The 18,376-nt window shown below is 35.1% G+C and overlaps 2 protein-coding genes across 2 annotated transcripts; one reads left to right on the top strand and one right to left on the bottom strand.

Annotated features, from left to right (window-relative positions):
• Nucleotides 1–361: 361 nt before the first annotated feature.
• psmb1 (proteasome 20S subunit beta 1) lies at nucleotides 362–5,749 on the bottom strand. Its single transcript, XM_066679211.1, has 6 exons — nucleotides 5,517–5,749; nucleotides 4,622–4,729; nucleotides 2,566–2,647; nucleotides 2,081–2,210; nucleotides 1,822–1,928; nucleotides 362–647 (listed from the first exon to the last, which is right to left on the bottom strand). The coding sequence occupies exons 1-6, from the start codon at nucleotides 5,615–5,617 to the stop codon at nucleotides 462–464; spliced, it is 714 nt and encodes a 237-aa protein (XP_066535308.1). The 5' UTR covers nucleotides 5,618–5,749; the 3' UTR covers nucleotides 362–461.
• Nucleotides 5,750–9,071: 3,322 nt separating this feature from the next.
• On the top strand, nucleotides 9,072–17,046 carry perp (p53 apoptosis effector related to pmp22). The gene is made up of 3 exons (XM_066679300.1): nucleotides 9,072–9,370; nucleotides 12,373–12,513; nucleotides 15,932–17,046. The coding sequence occupies exons 1-3, from the start codon at nucleotides 9,169–9,171 to the stop codon at nucleotides 16,141–16,143; spliced, it is 555 nt and encodes a 184-aa protein (XP_066535397.1). The 5' UTR covers nucleotides 9,072–9,168; the 3' UTR covers nucleotides 16,144–17,046.
• The last annotated feature ends 1,330 nt before the right edge of the window (nucleotides 17,047–18,376 follow it).

Here is an 18,376-nt window from a genome sequence, read left to right as displayed (position 1 = left end):
TAAGCTATAAATAAACCACGACTCTCTCGTTTCCATCTTAAATTAGGGTGTCAGACAATGGCTTTATGTTACACAGGTAGTGAGACATGTATAATTTCACTAAATTTAGCTGTTGAGTATGGTGTTAAAGTTTTTTTTTTCTGCAACAAACATTTTTTAGCCATGCAGTTGCACCATAAAGCAAATGCAAAATTAAACCTGTTATTTCCAACAGAGGTTATAATTCTTCACTTCATAAAATATTTTTCACTTTCACAGTACTGTACTTGTTAAAATATTTTCAAAATACAGTACTAAAACATCATATCAAATATAAAAGACATAACACCCTGTGACTAACTTTTTCATTTTTTTATTCTTGAGTCAGAATATAAAAAGAACAGCTGAGCAAAGTATTCAGAGTAAAGGGCAGGTCAATTCCAAGAAAACAAAAAGTGGCTAGTTTTGGCAGAAAGAGCTCCTCAGTCTTTCCTCAGGGGCAACATTTCTTCTCGGATGCCCTCCTTAGTGATGATGCAAATTTTGAGGGCATCCCCAGTGTAGACATCTCTCTCTGCAGCAGAAATAAACACGTCCTTGACCAGTTGCACAGCCTTTTCCTGGGTCAGGGGCACATGCTCCACATTCTCCATGTTCTTGAATCCAATCTGAGTATAATAAAAAATATATATTTTTTAGTTCATTTGATTTTATTTAAATATTGTAAATACATTATTATTTTGGTATGTCAAGGCAAATGAATATGCATTGTTTGGTATTTAAAACATTTGTCATTAATAATTTGAGAGGGTTTTAAATAAAATTTAATTTAAAATGTTGGTCAAAATCAATGTACAAAAGATATCTGAATGTATTAAATGTCAATTTCAATATTAAATATCCACAGAAAATCCTAGAATATTCCTGGCCTGAAGTTATATGATGTTATTACACATGACATATAATATTGACCATGAATGAACCAAACAACTATTTGATATTTCAGTGTTTGCTGGAGTTTCCATAGCTGCAAATACCTGTCAGTTTTTCAGTAACTCAAATTAATTTGTTTTAATTAATTGTCAAACTAAATAACACCAACATTAGCACTAATATTTTTCTTACAAGCACAATTGTATGTAGCATGTGTGCCATGGCAAGATAAAAATCGCATACATGTACTCATACATTTACTTGTATATTTATAATCATATTTGCATGCCAAAAACCTATAAAATGTGCTTTATACTAATGGGTAAAAATACAACTGACAATGATGAGTTAAAAACACTTGTGAAAATGCAATATTACTTGACTTTGCAATATATCAGCATTCTAAAAATGTATTTCAGATATTAGCAATTGCACTTGTTCTAATTAAATTTACTGATGTTCGACTAAACTGTAGAAATATTTTTTTTTGAAAAGGCCTTAATTCAGCTAACTAAAAACTCTTAACGTTTCTTGCCTAAGAGGAGGTTTTATTCCAAAATAAATTATTTTCATTTATCCAAAACAGCCACAGAGAGGTACATGTCTTAATTAAAGATGTCAGCATAGTCAAAGTGAATAGAATCACTTAGAAATATCATGAAATGTGACCTTCTCCAAACAGCAGAAACAAAAATCTATCCATCAAGGGACAGTGACATTTTAACTTCAGAAACCTAGAATGCATAAATGCATATATAGGTTTATGATGTAAATGTGTGTGTGTGTGTGTGTTATATGCTGCCTCATGACAAATAATCTGAACCGGTCCCCTCTCGTTTCCAGTGATGTACCTGCTATATTGCCCATCTCAAAGTAATTCTATCGTGTGTAAATCTGCCATCTTCATACCTGGTTGTCAAGTAGAGGCTGCAGCATTGCACTTGCTGATCCTCCTGCTTTGTAAGAGTCTCTCTGATATGATCCAACTGGATCAAAACTGTACACTGCACCTCGACCTGGAAAGGGGGAGAATTTGTTAAAGAATTCAAAAGATGTTTTGTGTATAATCCATAAAGATTGGAGTGAAGGTTTAAGAAGCATACAAATGTAATACGATATTGGTAATCAAGTCAAGTCTGCTGAAATTCAATGTTCATGAACAGCTTACCCTCTTCATCAAGCCCACCAATTATGTTGTAAACATAATACGGGAAAAAACGTCTTCCATACAGAATTGTTGACAGCATGGCTGCAATTGCTCCACTTGTCATGATCTTGTTATTAGCATGCTTGTACATCTGTAAAATGAAAGAAACCACATTAATCAATCTGTAAATACAATTAATTAAATTTATGGCCATAATAAACAATAATAAGGATCTGAGAGCTAGTATTTACACCTTGAATGCCTGATAGGTTTTATTTAATCAATAGTTAAACAATCAGGCAAAAAACTGCTCACAAATGTGAGGAAAAACAGAACACATCAAAATTACTTTCATGAAAATTAAGCATGCCATATTCTTCATCAAACATCAACATCAAATGATTAACAATACTATGATTTCTAAAATCACTCAAACACACCAAAGGTTATTCGATATCTTTTTTTTTTTTTAAAAAACACATTAACTAAGGTGTAATTACTCCTACCTTCAATCTTGCATCGATGATTTTGGTCAGTGTCAAACAGTCTCCATGGAATCCACTGCAGCCAATCACAGTTGTGTCTGTCCTGTGAGAATGGAGCAATGAAATATTTAAAACATGAAAACAAAACTTGCAAAAATGTTTGGTTGTGTAGACAGACACTTCCAAAATATCCTGTCTCATGCTGTCAAATTTAGTCTGCTTATAACCAAACATTGCACTTCATTTATTACCACAAGAAAACTGTGACATTGTGGCATTTCAGCATGGCAACTGTAGTGTATCTGTATAATGCTGAACAAAGAAACAGAGGCTCTTGGACTTAAATGTGCTCTAAATTTGCGAAAGGGCTAAGTTTGTGCAGACCTGCTTATTCAACAACTCTTTAAGCAAGTAGTTACTTCTATACAGTGTATAGCTAGCTACATCTGTATTATAGGAACAAATACTACTTCTGTGAAAAAAGCTTTAAACAACTTGCTGTAACATTGCTCTAAAAATCTCATGTAATTCAGTCACAAGAACATTAAGATGATCAGGTACTAATATAGAATGATAAGTCCTGGTTCCAGCTCCATCTCAAAAGGTATGGAATTGTGCTCCATCACGCCAGAGAATGCAGTCCACATGCACATGAGCTGAGCTTGTACAAGACAACAGCAGTGTGCATTATTACTGGACTAGGGGTCATAAGGTGTGTTCAGCTGTGGGCGTGATAATCTCATCTACTTGTATAAAATCATAAATGGCTTCTTTGTTATAAGAACACATTCTACTTCCTGTTCATTCTGCTTGTCTGAATTAATTTAGTCTGGTTCTCTTCCTCCAGTCTTTACTGTGAATGTGAATTTTTTTTTTTTACTGAGAAAATGAAAATTTATAACAAATACAGATGGCAATTATTTTAGCAAAGCTGAAAACACTGAAGAAAAAAATAAACTGCTTTTAAAAGCGACATTCAGAAAGTTTCCTAAATGTTTGCTAGCTCTATGGTCTTTGCATGATAAGAACAAGATATAAGGTGTTAAAGAAACCCCATTTTCAGTAAATGATATTTATAAAAAAAAATAGTCTCAGTCTGGTATGCTAGGCTTTTTCTCTCTCTGCTCATGGTAGTGAAAAGGTATCTGGATCTTTTTAGACAACAGAGAAACCTCAAAATATTCAAAAGCAGGAACCAAGATAAGGATACTACTCTATTCCTGCTGCATAGATGGGTAATATTGACTTAACTTTGCTGTTAAATTGCATGAAAGTAAACAGACAAAAATGACTACAAAACTAAACAACTAGAGTTACAAAGGTGTTTCTGTGGTAATTGGAAAAGTGAGTAAAATATAAAAGTTAGAATCTACATACAAACAAGAGTTGTCTTTTCCCCTCAAACATACGTTCCACTTTAGAAGACACTGAGCATCTGAATGTAAATAAACCAGAGAAACCGCAGTTCCCCACAACCATAGACTTTCCCTTTAAAAGGGTCCAGACACCGTGCATGATTGCCTGCATGCCATTCTGTAAATTAGGCATGACACCTTCCTCCTGCCCCTTCATTAATAAGAGCGTGTAAAGAATATTTCCTGAGTCTGCCGTCATCTTAAATCAATTAAAAACACATCAACAGACACTCCAGTAACATTCTTCTCCTGCTCTCACTCTAATGGGGCATCTGCAAAGTTCTTTTCATGATAAAAATGTATACTAAGTAGTACTCTGCACATGTATTTATTTTGGATCTGACTGCTTGTAGTGTGCATATAAAGGGTCTTTTTAACCTGATTAGTAAGTCTGATTGGAGAAAAGGTTTTCAAGTCAAAATTTATAGTGTCTTGTCAGTGCTGAAGATGTTCCACCACCCGAACAATATCTGCTCTGTGATGTTCTGGTGGAGATCCTGACTAATAAAAGATGGAGAGAAAAAAGCTACATTCTGCAAGTGTACAAATACAGAGTAGACCTATATGGTAAGCAGAGCTGGTTAAATTGACTAAAAGTGTAGAAACAATAACGTCGTTACAATGTTATGGCTGATCGGTGTGTGTTATCATGTGATACTTACAATTTATAACATTTTGGAGAATCCCGACTGTGGATTGAATAGCCTTCGCTTAAACGTGTGTCTGAGGCCACGATAGCAAAGTCTTCACCAGCCACAGCCAGCACAGTCCTGGAGATGGAAATATACGCAATAACACTGATAAAGGCCAGGAAAATGTGTTTTCAAATAACTAACATTATATAAAACAACACAGCGTCAATGGAGCGAGAAATAAAAGCACAGGAACCACCGCCATGTATCAAAAGTAAAAGTGAAAGATGAGACTGCAGGCTAACATTAGCGAAACGACTGTCAACTCTAAGCCGAACTGGCTCTCAAAACTAACATAAACAGAGTTAGTTACGTGTGTGTGTGTGTGTGAGAGAGAGAGATATGTTTCTGACTCAACTAAGTTTAGTGTGCTATGGGGAGATGAATGTTAAAATTTTTAATGTTACTTTGAAACTGTAGATTATTCATTCAAAACACAGCACACAAACCGGCTTTTCGGAACAGTGAGGACTTAAATGTAACGTAAATGCTTTCATATTTCACATATCTCAGAAGCCAGAATGTTAGCCATGTAACGTTAATATAACCGCTCCACCATTTAAGTTGCAGTGGAAATATTACATGTCGCTAGGGGAAAAATATAGCAGCTTTATGCTAACGGCGGGGACTGTAGGCTTCCTTTAACGTTACCCTTTAACTGCATTAGCCTCACTGCTCCACTTAATGATACATTTGAGCAGCTACCACACACCTGCTCTTCTATAGACCACAAACAGTTTAGTTGGTATGAAGTATCAAAGAAGTATATTATTTTATAGCACTACAGTTTATGCGTGTTTGATAGCGCGGAAACTGAACAAAACCCGGTTAGTACAGTTCTTTCCTCTGGTTGATTGTTCCTTACCCTCCATTAAAGGCGTACGGAGAGAACTTGTGCTCCACGGGTCCACTGTAATGATACTCCTTCATCTTCCCGTTTTCTCCTAAACTATGAGCGGAGATCATGACTCTTAGACTGAGACAGAGACAGAGATGTGAACAGATTCTGAGTTAAAGTCGCTGTCTCACTGCAACATGGAGGACGGACGACGACGCTTCACTTCTTCCGATGACGTATAGGGTCCTGTCCCAATCCGCAACCTATGCCCTAAAGGCTCTTTTCACATTTTAGGCTTTCATAACATCAGAAGCTTAAAACAGAGTTGGGACACTGGGCCCCTTACAGTAACTGTGGAATACACAGCGTGTTTTGAAAGTTAATTTTAATTATAGGGGAGACGTTGGAGAGCAGTTCTTTGGAGAAAATGAAAATAAAAAATTCAGAAAACCTACCTCACAAACATTAACAGACTACATACATACATAGTGTGTCTCAAGCCAATGTAATGAAACAGGGCTAAACTCTCAAATATAGAAACAGTGACACAATATTCTTCCCTTTTTTTCTTTTATTTTGTCTTTTATTCATATCCCATTTTTTGTAATCAGATTGACAACCAAACTTTGCATGTCATGTGTTTAGTTTTTTTGAAAATGGTTCCTCTTTAAGTCTAAAGTTTGAGTTTTAATCTATTTAATTAAATATGTGTAGGTTTAGGTGTATTTAACCCTAATAAGTCTAATAAGACTCTAATAAGTCTAAGTTTAAATGTATTTAATTTAAAAATAATTTATAAATAAGTAATGCCTGAATACCATCTAAGTGTTCTTGGAAAAAACACTTTTGGTTCCATAAAGAACCGTGTTTGTTCAAGACATCTTCTAAAGGTTTTAAAATCCATCACTCAATACTTACATACTGTTCTTCACTCATTTAAAAATATTAGCAAAAATAGTTCTTTATAAAACTGGTCCTTCTATAGCATCGCTCAAAGAATGATGTGCAACCCCTTTATATTTAAGAATGTAAAATAATATTTTTAGTGGATAAGATTTTTGAGGAGGAGCACCAGAAAATACCTCATCACATCATGTTGGATACTGTATCTTAAATTTTTATTAGTTCAGTTTTAAATTAAATCCAACTAAGCTGAGTTCTGAAAAGTCATAATATTATAGTGTTCCTCACAACATCATAACTAGCTATGACATCATATTATAACGTTCGTACTTTGTGCAAGTTACTGGAGATATTAATGTTACTAATGTATAGAGATTAAATTGTGTTGAATTTTTTATAGTAACTTTCATGATATTGTCCCAGAACAGATTTAAAGAAATGCACCGACAAAACCTAGGACACTTACAGAACCTATCATCTTCTGAAAGACATGTAAAAAGTTTTTAAACACTCAGACAATCCAGAGGAAAAGCATATCAGAACTATTAAATTACTCTTATAATGCACACTATGTACAGTGAGGACTCCAGAGCAGCCCATTTCTTTTGTGAGAAAATCTGGTCTGCCTGGTTGTGTGGGCATGTTCGAACAATTCAGATTTCACACAGGTTAGAGAGACCTGCTGCTTAATACCATACATAACTTAGCTAATGTACAATGGCATCTTTACTCAGTATTTATATTTTATAGTTTGTTCATATATAGAAAATATAATAACCAATATTTTCAGAGAGTACAGTATGAGAAAATGATATAAAAACCAAAAACAAAACATCTGTTTGTTAAAAATACAGTCTTTGCAATAAAACCAAATACATATTCAGTCCAGTGCTGATTTGATGTGATATAATTTAACCATTTACATCTATTGATTTACTTAATAATTCTCTTGTAAATAATCTAATCAGTTTATTAACTTTCACTAATTTATAAAAATATATCATCTGAGAATATTTGCGCACAAATATTAATAAACAATTTTAAATGATATTTTCAAGTTTTGTTCACATGTAGCTATTGTTATTTCTTTAAGCAAGAGATAATCATTATATATATATATATATATATATATATATATATATATATATATATATATATATTTGTTTTTTTGTAATTGCCTCATCCAGTTCATGGTTACAGTGGGTCCAGGGCCTACCTGGAAGGGAGGAACACACTCTGGATAGGGCACCAGTCCATCAAAGGGCATCACAAACTCAGGCAGTCACTTACACACTCACACCCATGGACAGTTTTAAACAGCAAGACCATCTACTATCTACTATCTGTGGGTTTTTTTCTTTTTTTTCTTTTTTTAGACTCTGTGAAGAAATGGGGAGAGCACACCTCACATCTCACAGACAGTGACAGAAAGAAGGATTGAACCCAAACCCCAGACCCATGATGTTGTGTGACAGTGGCACTCGCTGTTGAGTTAACATGATGCCCTTACATAGAAAAAATGCCATTTAAAATGAGAACAGCCTGTGGGTTTAAGTTGCCATGTTTAAATTCATGACCTTCTAGGTGTTTAAAAACAAGTTTTTTAGCCTTTTATCAAGCTGGCTGCAGCAAAGCAAATGGAAAAAAGAAGAAGACAAAGAAAAAGAAAAATACATTTCAGTGATAAGCTAAATTACATTATCACTGGTTGAAAGAAATCAGTATAATATTAAATTTGCAGCAGGTAGTGTCGCAGTCACACAGCTCCAGGGACCTGGAGGTTGTGGGTTCGATTCCCGCTCCGGGTGACTGTCTGTGAGGAGTTGGTGTGTTCTCCCTGTGTCCGCATGGGTTTCCTCCGGGTGCTCCGGTTTCTTCCTACAGTCCAAAAACACACGTTGGTAGGTGGATTGGCGACTCAAAAGTGTCAGTAGGTGTGAATGTGTGAGTGAATATCTGTGTGTATGTGTTGTCCTGTGAAGGACTGGCGCCCCCTCCAGGGTGTATTCCTGCCTTGCGCCCAATGATTCCAGGTAGGCTCTGGACCCACCGCGACCCTGAACTGGATAATCGGTTACAGATAATGAATGAATGAATGAATGATGTGAATTCTGATGTGAATTATGATGTGAATTTTCTAGAAGCAAACAACATGTCTTGACACCATCCCGCTGCACTGCATTGAACAGGTTATGATTGGTGACAGGTTGCTCTCATTAAGTTTTCTTCTACCCATTCATGGGAGAAAATGAGAGAAAGTTTAGAGTCACCTGGACAAACATGCATATAAATAAATATAATATCCAGAGAACACTTCTGCACATGCTGTTACATATTACTTGGTGAATTTAAGAAACAAATCAGTTCATGAGACCTGGACTTGCCAAACATAATTATGTTCAGAAGAAACATTGGTTGAACAAGTGTTTACAAACCTATGGACATATATACTCTATGTCCAATAGTTTAGACGCCCCATTTAGTTGAGAAATTTAAGATGAACCCATTGTGGACATGATTGTGGAACAGCTGCGCCTCAATGTACAACACAAGTTACTGTAGCGAAGTGGACATATTATTACGCTTCTTAAACAGAAGCTAATGTAAAAGTAAAAGTGCCCCTCCTTCGGGAGCCTCCCACATATTTAGCTCCATTCCTCTTTGTGTTTTTTCTTTTGGGTGGAGCTTCTCATTGCTGTGGTCCGGGTTTAAGAAGGGAAGTAACGTCTCAGGACATTCAGTAAACCTACACATACCCTCGCGCACACTTTTAAACATGTTTCGCTGCGGTATCTCTTATCCGAGATGTCGGTGGATCCTGCCACTTCTGCTGTTGTTCGCCGTCATCTTCGACATAATAGCGATCGCGGCTCAGTCCGGCTGGGTGGAGGACGACGCCGAAACGCACTACGCCAGCATGTGGGAGCAGTGCCGAGGACGGAACAACAACTGGAACTGCAAGACCCTCATGGACAATTGTGAGTCAATATAGCAGGGTTAAACCCGTTTTTACCCGCTTTAACTTGTGGTATAAACGCTGTGGCCCGTGGTATTACAGCTCAAGTTACAACTAAGTTTAGGCCACAGGTGCAGAACGACACAGACCTCTTGTATTTTTCAAGCCAGTGCCCTTTCCTAACATTTTTCCAGTGAAAAGTGGCCTTGGTTCTACTTTCTCTGGTAAAATAATTAATCATAATGTTCCATGACCAATCAAAATGAATGCAGTGAATTAGTTAAACTCTAGCAACAGGCACAATATATAGTACCAAAAAGGACTGATTCTATGAGTTCTATCTATGGTCATTCAAAGATTCCTTAGCAAACTTAATTAATACTTAAATTGTTTGAATTCTTATATTGTACTATATTTTAATATGGTACTTGGCTATGATTTAAAAAAAATACAGCAGTTGTCTTTAGCACCAAAAAGCTTTTCTGATGTAGCATTTAACTGGAAAAACCACTTTTGAGCACACAAATCAGCTTTCAAAATACCCACAAAGGTCACAGTATAACATAAAAAACAAGATGTTGCTACAAATCAAAATACAGAATAAAGTCACTTTAAATAATAATTTTTGGCAGTTGTACCATATAAATAATATAGACCCCGTGTTAGAAATGTCAACATGTACACCTATAGTTTTCACAAATTATTTCTATAAGAAAAGTATTAAACCTACAGAATTCATAACCTATTTTTCCATAGAAAAGGAATAATAAAAACTAGAGACTCTACACTGTGCTATGTTTTTCTATACATGACAGAATCATTCAGTAATTTCAAAACTTTGTTACATTTTGAATGGAGAAACAAGTTAAGATATTCCATGAATATGGCAACTAACCTGTTGAACCAGTGTAGAACGTAGTTGTACACAGGAGAGAGTGTGTGTAGACCTGCCATCTGCCCACAGGTGTAGTCAGCCATTTTGTGTGTTATTCATTTGAATCACATCTATTACACACGGTGAGGCTTTATTAACATGTGCTCACATGCCATGTCCTCACATAGCATATATGTGGGCTTCGCTTTAGTTACCTTTGCTTGTTCTGTATTTTAGAATTTGGCAACTGCTAATCAGCACAAAATACATGTTTACACTTTTATTTTATGCGTTTGCATATCATCGCTGTCCAGTTAAAAACATGTCTCTCCCACAATAGTAACTTTTCAGGAGGATGGACAAACCTTAATTTCAGTAGAATTTCAGCATAATTTCTATTGGTCCATTCACCATGAAATTTTCATGTGATATGAAAATAAGCTGCAGTGTTGAAATTATTTAGTAAATAAAAAATTTACGAAAATGGAGATACATATTTTTAAATGGAGAGCGATGATTTATATTTGTTTTATGTTAGTCTATTATCTATGGAATCCGTGACCCTGAAATGGACAAGTGGAAAAGAAGTCCAAAGAAGAATGAATGAATATTATCAATGGAGCATTTCTTATAAAGGCCCTGCATATATATTTCTGTATCACTGTGTAGGTCTTGTAGCTTCAGTTTCCTAGATGTTTCTGATGAATGGTAGATTTCAGAGCTTCTTTTAATTGGCCTAACACCTTTGTTTCACCGGGTGTGTTTTAACAATCCAATCAAACATTGTCCCACCCTACAGACTTGCCAAGAATCTCTCAGTACTGAGGAAGCACAGCTGTATTTCTGATTCACATGACGCACATTAGAACTTTGCAAGGCTTTGTCTGTTCCAGCTTTATTACTGTACAACCAGTATTATCAGTCAGGTCTTTGCTTGCGTTGTCTTTTTGAGACATTCTAGGGTGAAAGCTGAGGCAACAGTTTTAGGGTGGATCTAATATTTACAGGTGTTCTGTTTTTCTCCTGTGCTTTCATTCTGAGTCATAGGCGACATAGCCTTGAGCATTTCTCACTAAGCTTACAATGCTATGATGATCTATCTAACAACTCACACACCCTGCCCTCCCAAGAAAAACAACTCATTTTAACTCTGAGTAATCAGCCATTTAAGTTCAAGTAACAGTGTAAAGTACTGATAAAAGTCTGGTTATTAGCCAAATTAAAATATCATAATATCATGGTATCATATGATATTTTAAATTGCATTAATACATTTTATGAACCCTGGATTCCTGACTACTGGTACAAATCTCAAACAGTCTTGGAGAGTCATATATATTTTTTATTTTGCCAAAGGGAACATTTAGATATTTCCTGAAAGAAATTTCACTATTTAATATTTCATGTTCAGTGTACTAAGTCTGCATTCACTTCTTTTAGATGTTTTATGAGTTAAAAGGTGTAGATCCCAGAAATGCTATAGACTAAACACTGGAAGGTATTTTAGGATGTTTAATATTTAGTGATCTCTAGTTAATAAATATTGTAACAATAAGAACTGAAGGATTTGTTTATTTTTTTTAATTATCTGCCTCAGTATTGGATCACTGCTTTTTAAAAATATGATCCCTTCTGGATGCCTTTTAATTTATAACATTATGATCATTTAAAGCCACCCGTTTTTCATACATATTGCTCTTCATTCATTTAGATCTAAAATTTGATTTATTTAATACAACATATTTCAAATAATAGGTTTTTTTTGTATTATTCCAAACTTTTGTACATTTTAATTTAAACATGTCCTGGTGTCACGTGACAGTATTTAACTGAAATTTATGTCCATTGCCTAAAGAACAAGTTTGCTTTATTTTACATTTGACCACACTTTACCAATCTGTGTACTTGTAGGAGTAATGGATTTGTTATTTGGGGGGAGTATTAAAAAAGCAAAGACCACACCAATATCTGTGTTAATATACGTTATATATTCCACAACGCACACCTAAAAATGTTACAAACCTGATTTTGTATGGAATACGCCAAAAATATTTTATTTAGTTGAATGCGCATATGTTGGCTTATGTTGTGAAGCATTAATGAAAGAGGTACTTGTTGATTCTGTGCTAAAAATCTTTTTTCTTCTTCAGCATGGGCCCAGGCTGTTGCTGCACTGATGATCATCGGCCTAATCATCCTCATCCTGGCCTTTATCATCTCATGTATTGCACTCTGCTGTTCCCTCAACATTCCTCTACTACCGTTCATTGGTGTTCTTCTCATTGTCGCTGGTAAGAGTTTCTAGAATTAAAAAAATACAGGCAATATAGAAAACACCTTAAAATTAGTATCAATTAGAAGATATGAGCAACAGGTCTAAATTTTTTTTTTGTGAATAGTAGTTTCAAAAATGATATGACACTTCAATGCTCACACCTTGTGCTCAGCAAATGTGATAGTTCATTTGAGGGGGGGGAGGAACTAATTGTAGTCAGTCAGCCAAATCATGTTTGGTGTCTAAAGTTTGTTCTGTTAGTTTTGTACCGATGAACTAAACACTTTTACCCTACCACTAAGCACAGAGTGAGCTGCATTTCTAACCCCCATTTTACAATATTCTCAGTTACCTCCTGCAAGGCAGTATGCTTCTGTTTTAATCGATGTAGCCTTTTACACCAACCACAACATGCATGATCCAGTGATGTAGAAATTACACAGGTATCAAGCATAAAAAATGTGTTTTGGCGTTCTTTTGCACACACGGTGGGTGCCACATTATTTCTGTTGTAAAACTGGGGTTGGTCATGACACATTCCCCATAAAGTAACCTCAACCAAACTTGTTTATGTGGTTTCTTACATTGTCTGACATACGGTCTATGGAAATGGACAAAAGTACTCTGTATAGCCAATTTTGACGCCTTGATTATGTCCACACATTACATTTGGATTATGAGTAAAAATTTGTAAATTGACTGTGTAAATTGACTGAACTATCACTTTCACCAATAGCAAAAGTTAAATACATGAAGGGGAAAGGGGAGTTGTGCACCTTTTGAGAACCACTCTTCAGCTTTTGTTACACTGTTGCTATGGAGGCCTGGGAGTGGATTGTTAAGTGACTCATTTGAGAGCACAGAGCAGAAAGAGTGAAAGAAGATGACTCCCTGCCCCCTGCCAGTTTTCTTTCTCTCTCTCTCTCTCTCTCTGACGTAGGAGTCAGGTCTGGTAAAAGAAGACAACACCTTCCATGTCAGAATACCTCACTTTTCTAAACAGTCCTCATGGTCTTTAGGCTTTGTTTTTTGTATCAACTTTCTTACACCATGTTTAGCTTTTCAGTTGTCTTGAAAGTAGGAAGAGGTTCTGCAGTGTCTAATTATTTGTGTAACTGGGAGAACTACACGCCTGTGTGAAAGAATTTAGGTACACGCCCTAGCAGGGTGAGGCTCTTACTCACACATACACTCCAGAAGCCCATCAAAGGATCAGCCTTCCCCTGCAGTGACGGAAGTGTCAATTATGTTGTTTTTAGTTGAAGCATAAACATACATATAAGAGTAAATCTTAGGAAAAATTTGTGGGGAAAAAAAAGATTTAAAATAATTCCTGAAGAAATCACTCTTAAAAAATAAAATAAAATAAAATAGTCAGTCGGTTAAAACAGATTAATTAATTGCAGTTTGCTTCAGTTAATCCTGTTTAATTACAATGTCCCTGAATCTTTTAATAATGGATATTTAGATCTAAATAAACCAACTAATGTAAAATCAACACAATGGACATATTTACATTAGTAGTGTCTGCTGATAAAAAAAAATTATAATCAGAACAATGAGGTTTATAATAGGACAGAGTGGGGAAACACCTGGATACTGAGACAAGGTACGCAGACGTGACTAATCAAGGTGGGGCTAGTGTAGAGTAACAAACAAATTACTGACAATTACTGAGTTTGTTAATGTGTTCATTTTGACAGCATTAATCAAAACACACATGAAAACATCAAATACAGTACAGTATTGTAAATCTATATGTTGGGCAGCACTATACAGTGTCTTTGTTGACAATGCCACCTACCAGCTGGCTGCTCCATTGGGGCTGTTTATGGCCTCTGTATCTGGCGTTAAAATGCAAATTTTATTTCCCATTGAGTATTAAAAAGTCACTTTTTAATGACATTTTAAAGCCACATGTTAATGACAAACTAAATGTTGTATGAAGACAAGACAAAGGTTTGATCAACACTGAAAAGATGAAACTGAAAGGCCTGTTGTGGGACTTTTTGAGAATTCCTTCTCCAATGCCAAAGCAGATTTTATAAACTTATTATTTACAGATGGAACCCAATTTCTGTGGCCACCAGTTTGGGAACCATTATTCTGAAGGGTCTTCCACATAATTCCACAAAGGTTCTTTAAAATACAGAAAAATCTTTATGCAACTATTACTCAACTCTGTTCAAATTTTGTTAGCGAACAAAAACCTGACTCACATTTTGTGGCACATTTGATAATGTCTATATTTAATTGTAATTATGATCGTTTTATGGTGTAATGTGCTTTTCAGATTGTATCCTGGTTATTGTAAAGTCTTCTTAAAGACTGACCAACTACATACATCATTAAAAGACAAAAGTTATCGGCTCTTATAAAATCAGGCTAAGCTAAGTGGCTACAGAGACCATTGTAACTTGTCTCTAACTCAGAAAGGGCACAGGAGCAAACAGCAAGTTGGTGCCTATATGTTGTCAAACAAAAGCTAAAGTAAAGGGTAAATATATAGATCAACATTGTACACACTAACCATGTAGGTGCACTTTGTAGTTGTGTGACTACAGACTGGAGTTCTTCTGTTGCTTTGTATATTTTGTTATTCCCCTTTCACACTGTTCTTCAGTGGTCAGAACTACAAAATTGGAGGTATTATTGGATTGATGGTTCATCCAGTAACACTGATGGGTTGGTTAGTGTATGTTGCTCAATGCTGATGGCATGTCGGTCTAAACAGACTGCAGTGTGTATTGCGGCATTTATTAAATGCTCAGTTAGTTAGTTTTCTGCAGTGGAACTTCCGCTGATTACACAGTTACAGGACCTTGGAACTGAGTTTCCTGTTTGGCTCAGTTTTAGAATTATTATTTAATTATTATTATTATTATTATTATTATTTTTTTAACTGTTGCATTTGTCATTAATATAATGTAATTATATATATATATATATATATATATATATATATATATAATTTTTGTAATTTTTTTTTTTATTAACTATAGTAGATTTTTGATAAATAGTGTGAATATTACTGAGGCTTTGATATTATTGGCTGTATTTATTTTTTTTTTAGTAAGTACAATGTATTATATTCAGTACAAGGGCTGAATACCGTGTAGATTATCAGGCTAAAATGCTGAGGAATTGCATTCTGGGCCCAGATATATAGCTTAAAGGGATCCTCTGTCATTTTTAGGCAAATTACAATCAGCTGCCTATTTAGTACCCTATCAGTTGCCACAGACAACCTCAAAATATACAAAACATATAGAGACCCAGACTGTTTACTGTTATAAGCAAGACAACAGGTTTTGTTATTTTGCTAATTAAAGAGAAGCACATCAAAGTGATTGTTTATAGTAATGACCCATATGCTACAAAGGTAAGATTAAAGTTGACCTTACTAACAGACACTGTGCCTTGTGTTTTTTCAGTAATCCTTCAGATCATTGCTCTCATCATTTACCCAGTGAAGTTCAATAACTTCATCTTTGAAGGCCATTATGACTACACTTGGGCATACGGCTTTGGATGGGGAGCCACAATCCTTATGTTGGGCTGTGGGGTTCTCTTCTGCTGCCTGCCCAGATATGAAGATTATCTCACCGGCCTGGAAAAGACCAAATACCTCTACACTTCAGGCTAATTGATCTCACAGATTCCTACATATTTTAAATTTTGCTCTTCAAAACAACAACTTGTAAAGCCTTTGGTTTTTGCTGTGATTATGATATGAAAAGGCTCAATCTGGAATTTACAAAAACTGGTTTTCACAATCACCAAGCATGTGCACAGTATTATACACATTAAAGTTGGCTGAAGGTCTAAATTCAAAGTCCTAACATAATAGCTGTAATAAACAAAAAACTGCCTATGAATTCTTGCAGCATTTCCTGGCTGGGATTTTAAGACCTTTATTTTGTTAGCAGACTAGATAATATACACGTACATACAATGGGAGTAAATGTTTCATTTTTGAAGCATGTTGACATGCTGGCAGTTTTCACCATTTACAACCAGATTTGCCTTTTTATGTGCATTGCTCAGCTCGGATCAGTTTTGAGCAAACTATATACTGATATGTCCAATCAAAAGTAGAGCATTCTGATATACTCATCTAAGTAACTGACAGAGACCACATACATATCAATTACTTTAATGGCTCTGAGTCATCTTATAAATTCTATATTTATATAGGACTCTTTGCAGTTGAATATTCTTCACGCAAGTGTAATACTAAAAATACTGTTTGTATCATAAATGTGTGTTTGTGCCTGAGTGCCTTTATTGTCCTCAAAGACTGTACAGATTGTGTGTTTGGGAAAGATCGGTGTACTGATTGATGAATGATTTGTCTTGAATTTTTTTTTTTTTTTTTTTTACATATGTGTAAGACACTGCAATAAATAGGAATTTGGGGAATTTTAGGTTTTCCAGCTTTAATATTTTCTTACTAAAGTAGATTCCACCACTTAACAATATTTTTAAAGATGTCTTGATTAAATTTTTTATAGCGTTTGCTGCATACTAAAGCACAATAAAAAGAAAGCCAAACTCTTAAATGTTGTCTGTACGTTTCTTTGTTGTTGTTCTTATGTTGTTCTTGCTTTTAAGACTCTAAGACTCTTTTAAGATTCTAATTTTGAGCATCTTTCAGTACATGAAAATGAAAGCAGTGATAAAACATGACCAGACACACTTGGACACACCTTGCCAAAAAATTCCATACCACAAACTGTCATCAAAGTCAAGTGTTGTTGGAAACAAACCACTTGGAAGCATACACAAATACTTTAAGCTCTAGTTATATGCTATACTTTATCTTAGCCACAAAGTAATTTTCTGTAAATTACTTTAGGCCTCTTAATCATAATTATATTAACTATAAAAAATTTACTGTAATAAAACAATACATATTTACATATAAAACACTATAAAACATTGAGATACATAAAAAAAAAAAAAGAAATGTTACTTGAGCTGTTTACATCAGGAGCTAAGGTATTAACAACTTAAACTATAGCTGATCGATTCTGTCCAGTAGTATGTGCATAACTTGGGTTTTTTTTGTTTGTGTGTGTGTCTAAACATTGACCCTATCACCTGGAGACACTGAAGATTTGAATCCATGTGATACCTTGGCCATCCAAGGCCAAGAATCCTAGAGATCAAAATTGTGCTCACTCTCCAGGTGGCCAAGACCACCCCCAACCTCCCCTAATAATTGCTTATAGTGTTAGCTCTCACAGGTTTCTATCAGGTAAAATGGTCTGGACAGTTCGTGTTCTCGCTCAGAATTTTCATCCTATTGTATAGAAAGAATGTAAGTTGAATTATAACCTGCACTTTTATTTAATTTTTTTTTTTCAGAACGGTAAATAGTGCAAAATAATCATTTGACCTAACACACATTTTGACAAATGAAGTCATAAACCTGTATTTGAACGAAAAAACAACTGTACTACAATTCCCTGAAGCCAGGGAACATACTGACCTTTTTTAGTCAAAGTGAATAAATATATCCCATGGCTGAAAACTGATTCCTTCATAAAAATCTTGTCATTTGACAAATCTTGTCTTTGACAATGTCCAAACAGAAATTTGACCATTTGACCCTGTTCACTTTCTGTCTGGACCATATATCTCCCAATTTGTCATTTGTTTAAACCTGCAAATCTGCGTTAGCTGAAGAACATAACAGTGTTAAATAGTTCTTTTTCAATTGAAATATTAAAAAACTCTCCATAAGATTTTTTCTTTTTAGTTGAAAGCAGTGGTATTCCTGAGTGTGGAGGGACAAAATATAATAAATAATAGCAAATTGCTGGTGCAACCATCCCAGCAAAGTCAAATATTATTAATCTTAGGTTTCTCCAGTT

Source organism: Hoplias malabaricus, chromosome 8 (genome assembly GCF_029633855.1).
Source record: "Hoplias malabaricus isolate fHopMal1 chromosome 8, fHopMal1.hap1, whole genome shotgun sequence".
In the NCBI taxonomy this organism is placed as follows: Eukaryota; Metazoa; Chordata; class Actinopteri; order Characiformes; family Erythrinidae; genus Hoplias; species Hoplias malabaricus.
The sequence above is the reverse complement of the archived record's forward strand: the minus strand, read 5'-3'. Positions and strand labels throughout refer to the sequence as shown.